General features: G+C 34.5%; 1 protein-coding gene across 15 annotated transcripts in view; it reads left to right on the top strand.

The window, feature by feature from the left end:
- NRXN1 (neurexin 1) overlaps positions 1–22,085 on the top strand; it is a 701,758-nt gene that overhangs the window by 82,544 nt on the left and 597,129 nt on the right. For 9 of the 15 annotated variants that reach the window (XM_008067271.1, XM_021717187.1, XM_021717183.1 and 6 more), the window contains 3 exons: positions 1,344–1,727; positions 8,321–8,524; positions 11,079–11,105. In XM_008067271.1, coding sequence (XP_008065462.1) covers positions 1,344–1,727; positions 8,321–8,524; positions 11,079–11,105 — 615 coding nt within the window. The remainder of the gene's footprint in view (positions 1–1,343; positions 1,728–8,320; positions 8,525–11,078; positions 11,106–22,085) is intronic. The other 6 variants (XM_021717193.1, XM_021717192.1, XM_021717189.1 and 3 more) reach the window with 1 other exon arrangement.

The following is a 22,085-nucleotide window of genomic DNA, read 5'->3' as shown; positions in this document are numbered from 1 at the left end:
GGAACACATGGGAACCTTAGTATTTAGAAATTTCACTATGCTCATATGTATGTGATAAATTGGTTTAGACTAATTCGGATTCTGTGATGACTCTTGCTAGGTGAATATGTCCTTTGATTCATATCCTTAGTAAAATCATTAAGGAGCGCTGGGATTCAACTCCTTTTTTGAAAATGTGTATATTTCAGGGCACATGTTTAGACTAAAATATAAATTTCTATGTGGGTTTGACTCAGTAATAAATTTAATTATTATTTCAAATAGATTGTTGTCTGTGAATCTTCCAAATATAAAAGTAACTGTTTCCACCCCACTTGAACTAAGTTCTGCACTTTCTGTTTATTGGCCTCCTCTTTTACAAAGACCTCATCTCTACAATAAATAAAAAATGAGCCGGGCGTGGTAGCGTGCGCCTGTAGTTCCAGCTACTTGGAAGGCTGAGGCGGAAGGATCACCGGAGCCCAGCAGGTCGAGGCTGTGGTGACTGGGAGCGGCCACTGCACTCCAGTCTGGGTGACAGAGTGAGACTCCAATGCAAAAAAAAAAAAAAACCCAAAGATTTTCTAAACTATAAGTGCAGGTCTGGCGCAGTTGTTCATGCCTGTAATTCCAACAATCTAGATGAATAACCAGTTTGGCTTACAAAATAAGTAAACAACTGATTTTACTTGATTCTGTCACTGAAATGCTGAACACTTAGGCAGTGCTTATTATAAACCAGACACTTTGCTAGTGTTATTTTACTTAACACTCACAGCAACCCTATGAATAGATCATATTATTTTGCTCATATTATGGACCAAAACCCTAGAGTTTAGTCAACAGATTCATACAGCTATGAATGTTAAAGTTAGGTTTTGACACAATTAATCTGTCAAATGGTTGTGCTCAATCAGAGCAATCAAATCAGTTAAAGATAGGGATACATAATTTTTCCTTGGTTTGCAGATGGATACTAGCTTTATAAACTAGCACTAACCAAGAAGAATTTTTCTTCTAGAAAGTGATGCAGAATGTCGATTTTTTTATTTTTAATATATGTATGTATGCATGTATGTACTGGCTGAGCTGTTAGCAGCTCACAAACTGTTTGTTGGCTATCCACTTTGGCTTTCATTCTCAAATGCAAATTGAACCATTTTAGTTACACTCTACATTATTTCTAAAGTTACTTAATTCCACAGATTTCTTAATTTTTCTGGGAAGTACCAGACACTGGGCTTAGAAAAAAAAAATCTGCTCTCAAGGAGTTCATCCTTAGGCAGATGAACGAGAGAAAGAATGATAATTAGAACATGTGGGCGCTCTGTAAAGACTTGTGCATTCTCTTGTCTTTGCAATAGGTACCATTTCTGTCAACACCTTGCGCACGCCCTACACTGCTCCTGGTGAGAGTGAAATTCTGGACTTGGATGATGAGTTGTACCTGGGGGGACTGCCAGAAAATAAGGCTGGCCTTGTCTTCCCCACCGAGGTGTGGACTGCTCTACTCAACTATGGCTACGTGGGCTGCATCAGGGATTTGTTCATTGACGGCCAAAGCAAAGATATCCGGCAAATGGCTGAAGTTCAAAGTACTGCTGGAGTGAAGCCCTCCTGCTCAAGGGAAACAGCAAAACCGTGCCTTAGTAACCCTTGCAAAAACAATGGCATGTGCAGGGACGGGTGGAACAGATATGTCTGTGATTGTTCGGGAACAGGCTATCTTGGCAGGTCCTGTGAGAGAGGTAAGATTCCAAAAACCCAGCAGCCAGATGAAAAGTATATTAAATGTTGACCTTGAACCTGAACTGACCATTGAAATATAATGTATACTCTCCTGAAGTAAACACTGTCTGCAACTGAGCAGCCGTATCTGACATGTATTACCGATGAGCCCTTAATGATTTTCAAAGGGCTCGATTCCGAAAAGATACAGCCCTCTAAGTATATTGCAGGAATTGAAATTTGAGTCTTTAGTATCCTCTAGGGTATGCACTTAAGCTGTTCTATAGATAATAACTGCTGTCTCTTTTGTCCAGTTTTAAACTTCAGGACACTAGACAGTAGAAGAGGCATGAACTAGACATATCTATGGCCTCCAGTGCTAATACATACGCTGACAAGTAGCATTTGAGGCAAGCTAAGCTGTAAGTTGCAACTTCCCTGACACAATTGGGTGAGATTTAAGTTAGCCTGTTCATTTCATTTCAGTCAACGTACCAAAGAGGCAATATCCTGTCTGAAAAGTAAACTGGCTTTAAATCATCGAAGGTACTCCAACAGTTTTGGAAGTGTACCCTAATTGCAAGGGCACTTACTTATCTTACGCTAGGACCAAACGTTGGAAAGATTCATTTACCTATTTAAAGCTAAGCTATACCTATTGAAATTCTGAGCAGGTGCTGCCTTTCTTTCTCTAGCAGGAAGCAAACTACCTTTTGTTTATTTATTTATTTATTTATTTATTTATTTATTTGCTTTCCCTCTCCCATTAGAAGGAGAGGAATAAGGGTTTAAGGAAGACTGAAGTGTGATAGCAAACCACATTAAAGGAAGAAATGGCAGAACAAATAGTTCTAAGCTTATCCTTCCATCGACCCAGTGTTTCAGATAAATGTTTTAGTCACTACACCCATTGTCACTTATTTTTTAACAATGGAGCTAAAAATCAATATGAGAAATAAATTGATGAGTCGCTTCATTGTCCTTTCATACTGTAAAGAACATTGCTCTATTAGATATTTAACCTAAAAGTACCTGGCATTTATATTTTTAAGCTATAAACATTTAAGTTTTTTTTTCTTCTTTAATACTGAAATAGTTTAATTCATTTAACTTAAAATGTCCCAGAGGAAAAAGGTAGTTGTTTAGTGAAACTCGTAATTGAAATGTGATTTTGGTTCTTTATCTGAACAAGGCGGTACATCAGCTTATAAGTTCTATGATTAACATTAATAAACATACATAATTGAGAATAATACATTAATAATGTAGCACTATGTTAAACTGTTTAGCAAAATGCTATAATTATTCTGTGTTATGCAATTAGACATATTAATACATAGGTAAGTATTTTATCACATAGGTGTATTCATTCTCCATTTAACAGTACCTAATTGCAATTTCTCTGAATTATCATTAAAGCTTAGCTACTTTTGGGCACTTTGGTTTGTATGGTGTACAGTCTTTATAAATTTCCTCTTGGCATTTTCTTTTCTCATTTGAGTTTATTTGTTTGTTTAGTTTGCTCTGGAAATTGCCAAAAGGAGGGAAAATGTAAGAAAGCTTGCAAGGTGTATTATAGTTAGGCATAATATGAGATTAACAGACTTGTATGATTTAAGGTTTTGTTTTAATTTTAGTCATTCAGAGCTGTCAGTTATTCTGATGCCTCTTGGTTAAGTGAAGCTGGAAAAGGTTATAACTCAACTGTCACATGAATTACAAGAGATTTCAGTTAAATATGCATGGTGTACCACCCTGTGGCAATATTCTGCTACTACAGATGGCAAAAATAAAAATAGAAATTGTAGGACTTTCTGACACAGAGTGAGGAAAAGGGAATATTTATATATCGCAGTAATTAGAAAGAAGGGTGGCAAGCACGTGTAGATTTTCAAATGATAATTTAATAGCAAACTTCATCATTGGGATTCAGCATACATTTTAATTAGACAGGAGAATGCAAATTTCTGCACATTTCTTTGTCTTCAGGTTCATCGTGTTTTGAAGATAAAATGGTCATTTCGGGGTGGGTCTTGTTACTGGAATCTCTGAGTGCTTTTTGAGAGGTTCTTGCTTTTCAGAATTAATTTTCTTGCTCACATTATGGTGCCTCTTTAGAGCAAGGAAAATGTGGGATGGCTGTCATGCTCAATATCACACCATTTGGCTTCTGTCCAGTTCTCAGCGTTGCCCCAGTTCAGTTAACACCAGATCATGCCTGAACCTCTGAGTTTCCAATTCAAAAGAAAGGGCTTTGGCTGAGTTTCTTCTCTAGATACATGTTAGTTTTGTAAGACTGTTTATCAAATAAGGATTGATTGACAATTCTTAATTTTTTTAAAAGAGCTCTTATGAAAGTTTTTGTTTTATTTTTATTGAGCAATGATTTATAATTTATTAAGATGACTATTCAAATAATTTAAAACAATGCTCAAGTCCTTGAGCATTGCAGCATGGGGAATGATGTTGATTTCATATTATAGGAAATGTTCACCCTGCGTTAAGGAAGTAAAGAGGTTTATAATAAAGAACAAAATATTTACAAACTTAGGCAAATATAAAAAGTATTTTGTTTTATGGATACTGATCTGATAAAAAAGAGCAGTACAGAAATAATGTTCAGTGAATAGAAGTTTAATTTAGCACCTTCCCTCCTGCTTTATTTTTAATAAAACTGAATTTGTGGAGACTTGATCATATATACATTATTCTCAGTTATATATAAAAATAAGAGCATTGATATAATCAGAGGTCTACTTTATACTTCTTTGTTAAAACTCTAACAGATGGAGGGACAGATGTCAGAGCAATATAATTTGGCTCCCTGTTGATTTTCGTCGTTGATCACAATATGTGACTGCCTTTCGGCAAAACTGAGCACAGGTGTACCCTTTAGACAGAAACAAGGAATAATGCAGAAAAGCAAATTTATCAAACTTAATGACAAGGGAGAAGGAGATATAGAAGACAAAATCGAAACTGTTTCTCTCCCCCACTGGGAAGTATTGTACTGGAATTAGCCTTGTTAAGGAGTCTTTTATGTTTTAAATGATAAAATAGTATCACTAATGTTAAAGGATGCTGCCAAGTAGCATAACCTTCAAATGTCAGGATGCTGTTTACCATTTATTTGGCAACTCTAGACTACAATCTTGTGCATTTTCCATTTCTTCTCTAATTAAACATTAACTCTAATTATGAGGAGTCATTTAGACTTTCATTTGTTGTTTATCAACAAGTTGTTTTCACATTGAGAATTATTTAAAATGACACTCAGGAGCACTTGAGTTTTATTACTTTACTATGTTATTTCAGTCCTAAAGCTTTTTGAAGAATGTTAAAGACCAATGACTCTGATTATTTTTCTACTCTGGATTGTATATCATACTACATTTATAATCCATTTTGAATCATCTATATTTATTAAAATATATGACCCCCATTTAGTTTTCAATCAAATTAAGCTACTTTTCATAGAAGAATATGAGATAATTTTAAAAATATGATTATTGAATAGTAGAAATTAGTAGGACAAATAAAATAAATAGAAGGAGAAAACAATCTTCATCCTTTTATCTGTTTGTTGCCAAAGTAACTGAATGATTGATAATGGTTTTTAAACTTTTACTTAGGTATTTATTGTTTTATAGATATAATCATGATTAGCAGTAGTCTAGGGGAAAAATAGTAGAGATTAAATTTCTCTTAATATTATACCAGAAATACTTTTGTTTTTCCCTAGAATTCACTACAACTTTACAATCATGTTCTAATTATTTATTGAGCAGCTATTATTTAATTACCTGCACTGGCCTGTGTCATTTGTGATTTTGTTCCCATTTGGGAAACTTCTTATCTAATTGGACAAATATATAATATATATATTTATTTATATGTATATATGCAATATATTTTAAGAAAACATAGGAAATGATCATTGTCTAACCATGGGACCCCTATTTTGATAGATACTTTTCCTAGTTTACCTTTTACAGGCCAATTTTGGCCTTCAACATAGACTTTATTAAATATTATGTTCACAAACATTACTGAACTTAGATTCTACTTAAAATAGAATAATTAATTCATTTCTTTGATGAGCATTTACATAAGCTTGGTATATAAATTGAAATAAGAAATTTCATATACACATATTTGTAATATCTACAAAAGGTGCAAATGTTAATTCAATAACAATATCTATGCAGGCTCAACTGTGTGCCTGGCACTCTTCAGGGCACTTATGGCTGACAGATCAATGCGTATGAGAGACTGCTCTCTGCACTCAAGACACTTATACTCTAAAGATAATATTTTACTAACAAATAAGGAAAGGTAATTTTTTCAAAAATGAAAATATTTAGTGAATAACTGGAGAGAAGAACAGGCCTCTCTGGAGTAATATTTGACCAGAGACCTAAGTGGTGAAGTAACCAGCCATTTGAAGATCTGAGGTGAAACCTTTTAAGACAGAAGGATCCGCAGGTGCAAACCCTTTACCGAGAGCATGAAATTGGTGTGACTGGAGCTCATTAGACAAGAGGAGTGATGCTAAAAACTGAGACCAGAGAGATAGGCTGGGTGAGGGTCACACTGATCCTAATAAGTTAAAAAATGTAGCATGAATTTTAATTAATTGCGGTAGGAAACTATTGGGGAGGGTTAGTTTAAGCTGTATAGTGATGTGATGTGATGTGATGTGTGTGTGTGTGTGTGTGTGTGTGTGTGTGTGTGTGTGTGTGTGTGTGTGTGTTTTAAGTAACTTTGCTGCTGGTAGTAGGAAGAAAGAGTAGAAGTAGGGAGACCATTGAGGGAACTTCTGTAGTGATCTACAAGAGTGACTGGAGCAGACTCTGAGGGTCTTTAGCAGCCATGGCTTGAAACAATCAATCCAGAAAATGGATGAGAATTAGAGCCTAGAAGACTTGCAGACTTACAAGAAGATTGAATATGGCAGAGAGAGTAAGAGAGACACCAGAAAGGTTTAGGTCTGAGCAATGGGGGATATATCATTGATTGAGATGGAGAAGACTGAAGAAGGAGCATGTTTTGGGTTTGTTCATTTTGGGCAGGGGGGAGTGAATTAAGAGTTTAGTAAGGTGCTTGTTATATTCTAATTGTAAATTTCAAATAGGCAATGGATGATAGAGCTAAGGAGAGAAGTCAGAGCTGTTTATAAATATTAGGGGAGTGAACATGTGAGTTGATTGAGATCTCTGAAATCAAGAAGTACATAAAAAAGAGAAGGGAGTCAAGGAAGGAGACCTGGAACATTCATCATTTACAGGTTCTGAATGCGCATTCAACCCCACAGTGTGATAGAAATAGTACTTGGTTTTCCTGATTTTCTGAAGGATAAACTTGCAAAGGCAAACTCTGAATATAGTCCTAATAATGAAAACAGTTGTATCAGTAAAGTTAATTGCTATGCTGTGTAAATAGTCAAAATAAGGAGAATTTCCTAGTTCATTTTAATTCCAGGCAGTTTTTCTTTTATTAAATAGCATTCATAGTTATGGGAACCAGTGAGAAAGCAAAATGACTCACAATTGTTTTGCAATATACCACTACCATATGGTGTTTAACACTAAAGGGTATTAACTATTTCTTAAAGCAGGCAGTTTGTTTTGCTATTTACTTCTTTATGGGCTTAATACTGTAGTAAGCAACTTCACTATTAACACCTTTAGTTTAGTATCAAACACACTCACAAACTCCTCAGTCTCACCATCACCCTTTTTCAATATTACCAGGACACATAGTTATTGACTTTGGTTGATAGCTTACTATATTCAGGACTCCAGGTTCGTACTTATAGATAATGTTCAAAGTTCCCCATTATCTGTAAATGTACCTAAAAATGAAACTACAGTTTGTGTCTTTGGAAAAATATCCTTGTTAAAAATAACGGCTCGAAAGAAGCATCATCTGTTGTTTGATGATATCAGTTTTTCTTTTTTTTTTTCTTTTCACATTTTGTAAATTATTGGACTAATTCCTATATTTAAGTCATATTTCTTTTTTTTGTTCCTTTTTAAATTCTATAGGGCAGAGATTATGAAACAATAAAATGATGATCAGAACTTGTCTTAGCACTGAAGATTTCTAGGACAGGCCTCGGCTTCAGAGATCCAGTAGCATCCTCTCTTTTTGCAGATAAAGAATTCAGAGCCAAGGCAAGACCTGATGATTTCACAGAGCTAGTCAGTGGGCTCACCACGTATAAACATGCATAAAATATTTGCTGGTGTTTCAAACCAGACTCACACTGTGGCGTACAAAAGAACATGATCTCTGCTCCTGAGAAGGGAGACACATAATCAAACACTTATAATCCAACATGATTAATGCTATAGGTAGAAAGTGTTATGGGAACAAAAAAGGAGTTGCTGACATCTGTTTCTGGACTTCAGCAAATACTTCACAAAGGAAGTCCTCTCTACTGTGGCTTCTCTATCCAGCTTATAAAAAACTGTTGATTTTTAAAAAGGATGAGCTGTAGTTGTAGTGTTGTGTTCTATCTAGGAGTCTTTAATAAATGATCCTATTGCATTTCAAACTGTAGATGCACTCAACTGACTGAGAACTTCTTATACGCATTTCCCATCTTCAGAGGCAACGGTTTTGAGCTATGATGGGAGTATGTTTATGAAGATCCAACTCCCAGTGGTGATGCACACTGAGGCTGAGGACGTGTCCTTACGGTTCCGATCCCAGCGAGCATATGGCATTCTGATGGCAACCACTTCCAGAGACTCGGCAGACACCCTCCGCCTAGAGCTAGATGCAGGGCGTGTGAAACTGACGGTCAATTTAGGTAACAACTTGCCTTCCGCCCATTAAACTAACACTTTTTACTTTTTGTTCAGTTTTGCCTGCAAACATTTATCAAGTAGCCTGTTTGCCATGGAAAGTTAAAACAGTTAATGGTCTTATTTCCATTATTTAAAGTAACCTAGGTTTTTGGGGGGGCATCTTTTTATTGTTTTTTGTTATGTTTAACATAACTTACTGTTTTGTGATTCCTACCACTGGGTTCTTAAAAGAGAAGCCATATCCATCTGTGAGGTTAACAGAAAATATAAGTTATTAGGCTTAAAGATACTTCCAGCTGAATTGCCTGTTGTTATATTTTCTGATTGGTTATAGATGATATCCTTGCAGATAAATAAAAATCTGTTTACTTTTAATTAGATAATATCAAATCTCTGCTTTGTTATCTAGATCAACAGTTGTTCTTACTCTACTCTTTGGGCTTCTCCTTTGATAGCCACATTTGTGGTAGTCCATCTTTTCTGTTTGGAGTACTGTGTGGTGGTATTTTGCTATCAAACAGCAATCCACAACCCTTCAATGCCCAAAGTCTGCGGCCCTTAGCAAACAGCCATGAGAACACTAAAGACATAGGCTCTTCTACAGAAAGATAATGCTTTCCTGCTTAACTGTAGCATTAAGAATCACTGCAGTAACACCTCACCAATCTGGATGAATTAGGGGAAAAAGCCAGGCTGAATTAGGGAAAAGTCTGAATCGTAGGTTTAAAAAAAAAAAAAATTAAGCGTTTTTATTGTTTTCAGTTACACTCAAAAAACACACTTATGTCAAGGAAAAATTATGTCAAGGAAAGAGCTTACTAGGCTGATTTTAACGGATGGTTAAGAATTATTTATAATTAGAGCAATGTCTAATGCAAATCATATCATCAACATATAGTCGAGTATTTGAAATCAGTTTTTCTTCTAGAACATAACCTTTCAAAATCTTGTTTGTTTGTGGGTTTACATTTTTTCCCCCTCAGGAGATCTTTGCTCATACTTAAGGAAGAATTAATATTCTGCCCAATACATGTCAATATTATCATGAACTCAAAATAAGAGGAGTTAAATTTAATGAGGTTTTACTGTATTTCCTGAAAAGTGTTAAGCCCACATAGCAATGAATACATATGGAGAGAAAAATAAAATTTGAAACTATGTAGACTTACGAAAAAATTTTAAAAAGTAAAAAAGTAGTAAAATGTGATAAGGTTAAGGCATTTGTGGAAACTCCTTCAAATTGTGCTGGGCAGAATTCTAACTTATAAAATATAGAATTAGTCAATTAGTAGCTTACTACATATAGTTATATTTAATTATACGAGTAAAATCAGGTTAATAAGGTTTTTTGGTTAAAAAAAAAAGCTAAAGTACACACAGCACTCTCATTTACTGTTCTGTTAGGGTTCCCTCTAGTGACAATGACAAGTTACTACAAGCCAATCAAAATACATTGTCTAATTTCAGTAAAGGGGTTGTTAGACAAAGTTGAAACACACATGGGAATGTTTCAACAGCAAAGCATTCTGTAGAAAGAGTTGTGTAAGTGCTGGTCCTTGGCTGTTTGCAACCACTTTTCTGATGCGGTTGACGACACATGACAAACTCAGCTATATGGAAACAGAATCTAGGTTTTTATTTTTCATGTTCCCCAAAGGCATTAAATATTAAAACCCAAACTGCCAAATATATATCTATGTAGAAAATAAACATAAAACATACCATGTAGTCATTTAAAAACACCCACTATAATTACTGTCTGTACCCAACGCTCTGTTCCTATAGGAGATGCTTTGATATAAAGCAAGCATAAGAAAGGGAAAAATCAATAGCAATGTGAACCATGACACTTTTTACATAGAGATAACATTGTTAGCTCCTAAGAGAGATACAGGCTTGTGTGTTCTGAATAATGACTCCTGCTTAGCCGCTAGAGTTTCTAGAGGAGACATACAGTGTTTCGTTCCTCCTGCAATTAATACAAGGTCTGATGTCTAGCCAACATCTGGCTCTTACCTTTTTTATACCCAAGCAAATAAAATGTGAAAACAGAACAAAAATATGAGGGTGAGACAAGAACAATTTTAACCTCCATTCAACCACTGCAATTCTGAAGGGTTCTGTTGGCCTTTGAGGGATATAAGATTTTGGAGGTCCAAGATGTCTGAGCCTAGCTGAGCTTGCACTGGACCCCATTGTGACAGAGCACTTTTAAATTTTGCTGAAAACAGTATGTTCTTTCATAGATGGGGATGAAGTTGCAGCCAGTCTAAGTCAAGCATCTTTGACATTTAACAACTGTTTATTTCACTTAGATTTGTCACCATGTAGCTTTGTTTGAACTGGCCATTTTTTAAAACTTTCTATTGTTGTTTCCAAAGGTGAAGTTTTATAACAATAAATCTGGGTTCTAGAAGTACATAAAGAATAATGATATGGAGTGGCCATATTTGCATGTGTCTGTCCCCGGAAGGGTGGACTGTGATTTTATTGGATGTCTGCAGCTATTACCTTGAAGGATAAATTTTCATTTTTCATCTATTCTTCCCCATCTAGATTGTATCAGGATTAACTGTAATTCCAGTAAGTGCCTATTCAAAATTTTTAAAATGTTATTCCTCCATTATGATGTAAGCTAGTCAAGAAAAACAGAAAGAGAAAGAGAAACATGTTTTTCAAACTCATGAACTCACTTTTGAAGTGTACCAGTCCATCATCTGGGTTGTAAAAATTCATTTTAAAATCTGTACAGCTGAGGAGTCTTTTGCTATAGTTTTTTCTTCTGCATTAAAGAGAGAGAGAGAGAGAGAGAGAGAGAGAGAGAGGACAAGCATCTTGTAACACAAAGTGCAAATACCTCTATAGACCTTCAGATACTGCAAGTGGTATTTGTATTTTTCTATAACTTGGACTCTGGTAGTTCTCTTATTAACCAAGAAGAAAATACTGTGAGTCTTATTTACTTTTATTTTTGTTTCTAAACTCAAATATTAAAAAATATATTCACTCCTCTCACTTTTAGAGTTACCAGTAAATGCTTCTAAATGTATTTTCTCAAGTTACATATTCATAGAAAATTACTTGTCTAAAAAATTACTCCTTGAGCATTGAGTACTTACGTAATGAATTTTTACATCCTAATCATATATCTGTAAAAATAACCAAAACCCTTCAAATTGTGATATGCATGCCAACTGATAAGTCAGAAAGATGCATGGACTGAGATTTGTTAGTTTTGTTTGAATTTGGACTGGAGACCTGAAAGATTATGAGGACTGTGATTTTATTTTGAGTTGTAGCATTAACATAAGAGTAAATTTATTTTGTTTCTTCATGTAAATGTTTAGGCTTTTTTCCCCCAGGTTTTGCTGATCACATTAAGAAATCTCTAATGATCATAAAGTTGTTCGCTATTTAGATAAAATGGGTCTAACAAACTTTTAACCTCTCATTGTTATAATCAGTTTTTTAAAATGTTCTATATTCTTGGAAGAATGCTGAATTGAGTTGATGAAGTCTATTTCCCAAACTATTAGCTGTGTTTTCAGATGACAATAAGTCATCCTCTAGGAACAAAATGGTGATCTTAAACTTGCAAAAACAAGACAATTTTTCTAACAGAATTCCTACTGTTTCAAACATCATGCTTCTTACAACTCATGTTTGCATTCATATATCTTAATATTCATTTTAAAATAGCATAAAAGTGAATCTGTCCAGTCACAGCAATAAAAAGATAACTGAATAGTGACATTAAAAATTAAATTATAACTAGCATACTTGGCATTTAAAAATCGTCTAAAATAAAATAGTTCCTGAAAATAATCTCTGAACACTCTCACTCAAGTGAAAATTTTCAATTATAGTCATTTCTCTCCAATTCAATCACTTCCACACTTTTTGAAAAGAAATATACATTTTGCAGATCAAATATCATGTCCTGTTTGCTTTCAGCTGTAGGGCATAGATGCAGGCAAAGTGGAAACTCACAGAATACTCAGCCAAAGCCAGATTTGTGTCTCACTGCAACTACAGATTTTCTTGATGCTTCCTAATCTTAGAAAATTCATATACCATAAGTACTTTTTTTATTTTATGCTTTACCAAGCATACAATAAAGCATGGATTTCAAAAATTACACAATGTAGATATGGATGCTCTAGAAATTGATGAAAATTAACCAAATAAAATTGATTCTGTGTTCTGTAGCTATATCAATGATTTTTTAAAAATATAGCCGGGCTCGGTGGCTCAGCCTGTAATCCCTCGCATTTGGGAGGCTGAGGTGAGTGGATTGCCTGAGCCCGCGGGTTCGAGACCCGCCTGGGCAGCGAGACCTCATCTCTACAATAAATCAAAAAATCAGCCGGGCGTGGTAGCACATGCCTGTAATTCTGGCTACTTGGAAGGCTGAGGCAGAAGGATCGCTGGAGCCCAGCAGGTCGAGGCTGCGGTGGCCGGGAGCGGCCACTGCACTCCAGTCTGGGTCACAGAGTGAGATTCCAACTCAAAAAATATAAAATAAAATAAAATAAAAAATAAAAAAACAGATCCAAAAAAAATAAAAAAATAAAAAATAAAAATGTATGTTCGTGGTGTCATTACCCTTGTTAGACTTGTTTGTCATTTGGCTTATATCATGAGACTTTTGCATTAAAGATAGTCATTCTTTTTTCCTCTGGATATTCCGCATCAAAATACCTTTGAGGACAAAGGTTTTTGCTAGTTAATGGGGTTTTTTTCCCCCCATTTTTTAAAGACTTTGTGTTACATTTAAATTACTTGAATTAAATGAATGATTGTGAGCTTCCAGTGCACACCTCAGACAGGACTGCAAATGCCTTAACTTGACCGCAGTCACTGGAAAGAACATTCAATAACCAGGTAACATTTTTCATTTGTCTTTGTTTTATTGGGGGAATAGTGGGAAGATATAGTAGGAAATCCAAGTTTCATAGGGAAGACTCAACTTTGAGGAAAGGGAGAAATTTACATATCAAATAATGCAAACCTAACTCACAGTGATAAAATGAGCAGAGATTTCCACCCAGAGTTCATTTCCTATCCAATAAAAAATAAATTGGAAATATCTGTATCTAAGTATAACTTACAGTTTAATGAAAGGCTGATATATTACATATATTCTCTGTGAGTCATACATTTGTCTGAAACAGAAAATTAATGTTCATTTATTAAATCACAGTCATATAAACTACTGTCTCTAAAAGTTGTACCACACCTAAGATATTAACTGCATTGTAAGAGTAATCAGAAATACTTCAATTGATATATTTTAAGGAAACGATCACAGGAAATATACAAACTGTAACATAAAAGACTATCTTACGTTGATAACTAATATTAACTCTAAGTTACTATGTTTGATTGGAAACTTTCCCAGAAAAAACTCTTACACATTTACTTAAAGTTGTGGTGCTCTTTAATATAGTCATTATCTTCCCTCCACCCCTAAGTTTGCAGCATCTGCACTTGGTATGGAAAAGAAAATATACTTAGTGTCAGACTGTGTAGTCTTTAATATTGAAGAATGGGTGGTAGGTGAGGAGGAAAGATGATCTGGCTGCTTGTATTCAAACCCTCAGGATTTTAAGAGATGGCAGATACATTTTTTTTCCAGCCACTTCTGTGTCATTAGTTTCGATACAAGGATAGAATCTTCCATGAACAGGTATGAGCACAGACCTTTGTTGAGTTTCTTATGAGATAAGGCAGATCTGAATTCCAAGTCCTATCTCTGTCAGATTTCTAGTGCTACCATTTTCCCCCATACAGAAAAAGTGGTCAAGAATCTTTAAATGGAAGAAGAGAGCCTCATTTTATTTAAAAATAAAAATCTTATTTTTATGTGTGGATAAGGTACTACTTTTTTTTTTTTTTAAGTTGGAGTCTCACTCTATTGCCTAGACTGGAGTGCAGTGGCCGCTCCCAGACACCGCAGCCTCGACCTGCTGAGCTCTGGCAATCCTTCTGCCTCAGCCTTCCAAGTAGCTGGAACTACAGGCGCGCGCTACCACACCTAGCTAATTTTTTTATTTATTGTAGAGATGAGGTCTCACCAAGTTGCCCAGGCGGGTCTCGAACCTGCGGGCTCAGGCAATCCGCTCACCTCAGCCTCCCAAGGCGCGGGATTACAGGCTGAGCCACCATAGGGTACTTCTTAAAAAAGAATTGTCTCTACGCATAGTGGCCCTTTCAGTGTCAAAATGTATGCTCTGATGTTTTAGATTGTCAATAGACTGTGACAGCACATAATCCCAGAACAATCTCAGTTTACTGATGTGCATTAGCTTACTCATATATCATTGCTAAATTATGTTTGTTATCTGCTTGAAATAAGGGTACAGTTAGCTTGAAATAAGGGTAAAGTTAGTTTTGCAAATTCATGGACTGTGAGGTGAGAGCAAAGAATGTATTTATTACCTATGGCTCACTACTCTCCTCTGTCTAGGATGGAAATGAAGGCCTTTGCTTTCTCCATCATGATGCGATAATTTTATACGGAAGTTTCTAAAAGTAACACCATCTTTTAATATAGATAATTTCTTCTCTAGAGTTGTGGTGCTCTTTACTATAGTCATTTTCTTCCTTATCCTCCACCCCCAAGTTTACAGCATCTGCAGTTGGTATGAAAAGAAAATATACATAGTGTCAGACTGTGTAGTCTTTAATATTGAAAAATGGGTGGTAGGTAAGGAGGAAAGATGATCTGGCTGCTTGTATTCAAACCCTCAGGATTTTAAGAGATGGCAGATACATTTTTTCCCCAGCCACTTCTGTGTCATTAATTTCGATACAAGGATAGACTCTTCCATGAACAGGTATGAGCACAGACCTTTGTTGAGTTTCTTATGACATTGAAGTATACTCTAGTAAAAGTAGATGGGAAAGAACTATAAAGCCACATTCTTTTAATATCTAGAAGATAAACTATGTGAAATAATGGGGAAAAAACAAATTGCAAGCTATATTTAAAAAATTATCATAGAAATCTATACCAACACCAACTAAATATTAACACATTATTGCCAAAACTTCAAGTCAGATTGAATAAAGTACTTTTGTGACCTAATACATTATTTGCACAAAAAGGTAAGTGATCGAGAGTCTTCCCTAGTCTATAATATTAATTGACTTTAATAAGTCTTTGAAAAACTATAAAAGAAAGGAAAAGGAATTTTCTTCTTCCTTTGAAATTTTCTCAAATGCCTTATTAGTTGGATTTATATAGAATATTGGTCTCATTCTGCATTCTTTTTGTCTGATAAACCATATAGCCTAAGGTTAATCTCAGAGTGACCAGATGATCTCAATTGCAAATTTGGTACCCAGTAATTTCAAATAATACAAATAATCCAAACTCACTAGGATTTGAGTTTCTCCATAATTTTTTCCTAAAAATGTGACCTTTGTAGTGTTGCATCATATAATTAAATAGCACCATATTTTGTTCTTTTTCCCTTCTTCTAATAACCTTAAAAATTGTTAGTGCTATAATCTTTTGAGGTTTAAATACATTGAAAATATGAAAACTAAACTTGCTGCTATCAACTATAGGTGATTCTAAATTATCATATAAGTAATTAAATATACAGTGTATGCAGGGAAACTTTTGTGTTATTGTTTTAGTTATTGTTTTATGTTTTTTTGTTTTTCTATATCACAGATATAATTATGGAATGTCCTTCTTCCCCACGGGAAGGTTTGAGGTCACTTCTGCATCCATATATAAATGAATTTAATAAACTCATGGCCTCTGGAGCTTGTTTTGTTTGTTTGCGTTATTTGGCTTTATTCACACCATCTCGCATTTGTCTCTTCCCTGCCCCCTTGCTCTTCCTTCCTACCAAGATTTATTCATACTTCTTCATTTCCAATGTTGCTTTCTTCTGTTGCCTTTTTCCTTGTTTTCTGCAAGAATAAAAACTCTTTGAGATTAAAAAAATATTTAGGCAGACCTTAAGACTACTTTTGGCTTTTCACTGAAAGTGGTCTAAGATGCAGAGACAACAACAAAAAAATTGCAGATAACATTAATGTGAACAAAATGTCTAGGGTTGAAGTTCAACTTCTATGTACAATTCAATGCCCAAGTATTGGAGAGAAAAGGAATCTAAGGACAAGTACTTAATCTTACTTTTAACTTGGAGATAGGGAAGAAACACTGTATATAACACATTATTGGAAAATGTACTTTGATAGATGTCTGGAGTGGATAATAAGATTTTTGTATTATCATTTTATTACCAGAATGAAAAGATCAACTGGATATTAGTTATCACCAATTTTTATGTAGATGAAAATGGAAAGCAATAAAAGAATGCAAAATGTCAACCAGTGGCACTTAAGCCATATTAGATTGCTTTGATCAAACTGCCATTTGGCAGGCTACTTAAAAAAATATGATAAAATTTCTGGGGGCTGGCACTTGTTAACATGAAGTAGATGCTCAGTTCAAAATAGTTGCTTGGTGCCCGAAGAGGAGAGACCTGCAAAAAGGAGTCTTTTGTCTCTGCCCCCAGACAGTAGTCACTTGATTTGTAGCGTCTTGTCAGGCATTGCCTATCAGTGCCTGGTGCTGACTACTTGTGAAGAATAGAAGCTACTCAAGGAATAAAGAAAGATCAAAGTATAAATACAGAAGACAAGAGTTTTTTTATTTTATTGTTGTTTTGTTGTGTTCTAGCTGAAAGTATACATGAAAGAAGGAAAAAGGCAGTTTAAAAATTATTATTTGTAGCAAAAATCTAAGAGAAATTGCATATAAAATGTAAAGAAAGCATAGATTTCTAATGGGAAAGAAACAACTAAAAGAGGCAATGGGAATTGGCACAGGACAATGAATCTTTAGAAACATCAAAATTGGAATAAAATTTAAAGAGGAGCTGACTCGAATTATCTACATGTTTAAATTTATGAGTATTATAAAGAATGGTATAGCATATTTAGATAGCTACATATTAACAGATTGGCAATCAGATGGTACTGTGAGCTTGAAACATAGATGTCTTTGGTTTATTTTAGTGAATAATTAATTTATTCACTGCTTAAATGCAAATATTAAAATGTGGCAATATTCTAAAAGATTACTCTTTTGTGCAGGTTGAGAATTCATCTTAAACACAATTCAGTTATTAATTTATTCACTTAAGCGTTTCCTTATTGATATTGCAAAACAGTCTCAGAGTAATGCAAAATTCCAGATTACTGTTGACCAAATACATAAAATTCACTTTCCTCATTGAAAATTGCTATTTTTGAAGATGCATTCTGAACTCGATATTCCCTTATTGGTTTTGTAGAAAGGGAATTTTCTTTTATACAATCAAATATCACCAAATGTAAGAGGCCACAGCATATTGGTCAGATGCTTTTATTCGTTGTATTGTTGGGAAAAGTTACCTTCTAAATGTCCCCTCTTTCTTCATTACTTTTAATTTCTCTTCTTTCTTCCCTCCCTTCCCCCCTCCTTTCTTCCTTCATTTATTTCCTCCTTCTCCTTTTTCTTTTCCCTCCCCCTCCCTCTCTCTCTTCTTTCTTTCACTGTGTTCACCATCTGTCATTCTATAGATGTTGTGTACTCAAACTTTCTTAGAAAGATAATCTAGTAGTAGATTAAGTTCTTGTTCTTGTCCTATTGGGCAGAGCTTTCAAATCAAGTCACCTCATAAGCCCCTCACCAGATTTTAGATGTGGTGGCAGATGCCCACTGGTGATCTCATCAGCTATCATAACACAGGCCACATGGTACACTATTCTCAAAGGGGATATAGGAGCAGTAAGCCTTTCACACAGAAATCTTTTCTCTAAGTTGTCTAACTAAAAATATTTTCAGTTTAGGCATAAAATACCAATGAGGATTACAATCTCTTCAATTTATTACTGGCTAATACATGGTACATAATTTAAGTGGGCAAGGCTCTTTAAATCAAAGGGGGAAGTTCATGGGACCATCAGCTTGTAGACTAAAATGTTCTGTGTGTTCAAAGCTCTTATTCATTTCTCTTACTTGTTATCAGTGGGAGCAAAGAGCATGATCGATAAGAAATGCTTTGTAAAAACAGTTTTCCCAAAGTTAATGTAAGAAATGATAAAAGTCTTTAAATTGCTATTATTTCATTGTACATAATATTGGATTATTTGGTTATTACTTCTTTGAACATAATCAGTTATACAATTGAGAGAATTTTTTGCCCTCCGATCACACTTCCCAGGAGATCAGTCTAAATGTAGACTTGAATTAGTTTATGGGTATTTATAATAAAATTAATTTCAAAGACAGTTGCTTTTTTCCATGGACAATTATTAGTTAAAGTTGCTTTAGAAATGTATGATGATTCAAGGTGCAAATTAACAAAATTTCTTTTAAATGTTGCCCATGAAGAATGTAGGAATCTAGAGAAATTCACTCTTTAAATTGTCAGATACATGCATAAATCAGCCAACTTTGAAATCAGGAAGTTTCCAATATAAATAAGTATGTACTTCTACAGAATCTGAAGAATTCTGAAATGTTCTACATTTTAGTGAGTGTAAAAAAACTATTTTATGCATGTGACATTAAAACAACACATTATAGGACTAATATACTACAGTGACATGACTTAAGATTGCTATTACAGATTTTTTTCAATCTCCACAGAATTTTATTAACATCTTAAATGCCCTTGCAAAACATAATACTTTGCACATTAGGAACTTAATATATAACACATTGTATAATATGTGCTTCTTAACAAATATATCCCAGCCTGGGAAACACAGCAAAACTTCATCTCTATAAAAATTAAAAAATTAGCTGGATGTTGTGGTGTGTCCCAGCTACTTTGGAGGCTGAGGCTGGAGGATTGTTAGAACCTATGACTTTGAGGCTGTGGTGAGTTATGATCATGCCACTACATTCGAACATGGGCAATAGAGTGAGACCCTGACTCAAATAATAATAACAATAAATAATAATAATAATAAAATATAGAGCCATGATATACAAATATTTTTGAAATCCATTTTTTAAAATTGTAGCAATATATTGTAAGCATTATGTATTTTATTTAACTGTAACATACAATATGTAAAATGTAATCTCATCTTGGATTTTATGCCAAAGTGATATAAAGCAATTCCAAGTCACTAAGCCAGTTGAAGAAATATATAACAAAGAGGAAGCATACACATATAAAAGTAAAATTCTATTGTGATTCATCAGTAATCTCAATTTTCTCAACTGAAAACTGATTGGAAGCATTTGTGATCAAGATTTTGAGAAACAAACCAAATTTGAGTAGCTATAAATGAGAAGATACTTGTAGATGTGTTGGTGTTAGTTATCATCATTAACTATAACCCACTAAGTAAGAGTCTAATATAATCTAGGAACATCAATCAGGAACAGGCACATATCATCTCATGACTTACAGAAGTTGTTTGACCAGCTCCAAACACTGTCTCCTCAGATAAACCAAGCTAATTTGGCCTAAGACTTAATTGCTAATAGTCATTGCTATAGCTGAGTAATCCCTATTTTAGAACATTTTCTGGAGAGTAAGGTGAGCCATTCATTTCAGAAGATATTGATCCAAAGACAACTTCAAACAAGTAATTCCAGTATTTTTCCAGTTACTAAAATAAATGGTCAAATCGAATCATAGAACTCAAGTTAGTGACTAAAAGGTAGACTAATAAATAAGCCAGTGAAGGCTAAAAAAAATTCAGTTAGTACTATCTGTTATCACAATATTAAAAGTTGCCGGGCTCGGTGGCTCAGCCTGTAATCCCGTGCCTTTGGGAGGCTGAGGTGAGTGGATTGCCTGGGCCCGCTGGTTCGAAACCCGCCTGGGCAGCGAGACCTCATCTCTACAATAAATCAAAATCAGCCAGGCGTGGTAGCGCGCACCTGTAATTCCGGCTACTCGGAAGGCTGAGGCGGAAGGATCGCCGGAGCCTAGCAGGTTGAGGCTGTGGTGGCCGGGAGCGGCCACTGCACTCCAGTCTGGGCGACCAAGTGTGACTCCAACTCAAAAAAAAAAAAAAAAAAAGTCAAATAAAGAAGGATTTAGTAAACTATTATATTATTGCTTGGGAGAAACATTATCATTTTAATTTTCACATGGTGAACGAATGCATTTTTAGGTACAGTTTGTCCGTAGCCTTTATTTGAGCAATCATTGAGAAAACAAACAAACAAAAAAAACTAATGAGATGTTACAGTTCAACAATTCTAAAGACAAAATATTCCTTGTTACATTTCTTAGAATGTGTTTTCTTTAAGCAAATAGGCTCATAAAGTTTACAATGAATACTGATAACTAGATTTTCAAGCATTAGATGTACTTCCCAGTAAAAAGAAGAGAGGCAATTAAAAAAAAAAAAAAAACAATAAAGGGCAGAAACTTGGATTCGTTTTTTAATTTGTTCTTACTTTTGGAAAAAAAATTTAGACTGAAAAATATAGTTTATTTAGAAAGTAAATTGGAGAGGGAGAGAGAAAAGATTCACCTCCCCAAGGTAGGGGAGGGGGCCAAAGCTTAGGCGAACATGGTATAGACAGAGCTCAAAGAGCCACATGGCTAGGCCAGGGCTTAACAAAAGTATGGCCACTTTTAGAAAAAATTTGTACTAGAATACCCCCAAAATATTGACACTAGCCAAATTTTGTGAATTTAGTCTCATACTTAATGATATTCAGCTACTTTTATATTAACAAGGTATAGAAAAAAAGAAGTAAACAATTGTCCTTGAATTATATAAAAACATTCCTCTCGATCTCATAGGAAGAAATTCTATGGTTATTATTATAATAGTGTGTTCAGACATGAAATGACACATTTAGTTGCATACTTTTTGAATTTGACCCCAAATTCATGGTTTTGTTTGTAGAACGTCAACTCTCCAAAAACTCAGTACCCATAGGCTTTTAAATTTTTTTTCCTTTCGACAGCTTTTCATTGTATAGATATTGTATATGACATGCTTAAATAAGTATAACCTTTTTCTTTCACATTGCGCCAACACAATACATTTTCAGTTTATAATACTTAAAAGCACATTTATTTTTTTATTACTTAATTTTATATCTGCTAGCTATCCTATTATGTGATAAGCATGCCTTGGAAATGGCCTTTTTTCCTTAAAATAAAATCACAGTCCAAAATTTTACTTGATTCATTATATTAGGCTTATATTATGCGTCTTCTTAAATTTGCCAATTGAGCTAGATTAGATTTAAAGATAGCTACTTTTTAAAAATTCTCTTTAGCAATATATTTATTGAATCTGTGTTCATTTTTACTGTGGTGTAAATATAATTATATTCTTAAAAGGTAAATTATATTTCTTAACGTGTATGTTTTTCACATTGAAAAATATTTACATCAGAGACATTTATCCTGGTCTGTCATAAATGGGTACAATCAATGTTAAAACTATAGAGGCTGAAAGTTTCTTAGTAGACAATTTAAAACTTGTCTATCCATTTGTTTAGAGCTATGATATTTTTCCCAAAGTAGAGCAGGAGGGGAGGCATCTACAAATATTGAAATTTATTTT

The sequence above is a fragment of the Carlito syrichta genome, unplaced genomic scaffold (genome assembly GCF_000164805.1).
Source record: "Carlito syrichta isolate Samal-C Ts95f unplaced genomic scaffold, Tarsius_syrichta-2.0.1 Scaffold309463, whole genome shotgun sequence".
NCBI lineage: Eukaryota > Metazoa > Chordata > Mammalia > Primates > Tarsiidae > Carlito > Carlito syrichta.
Note: the sequence above shows the minus strand (reverse complement) of the source record. Positions and strands in the feature narration are given on the sequence as shown.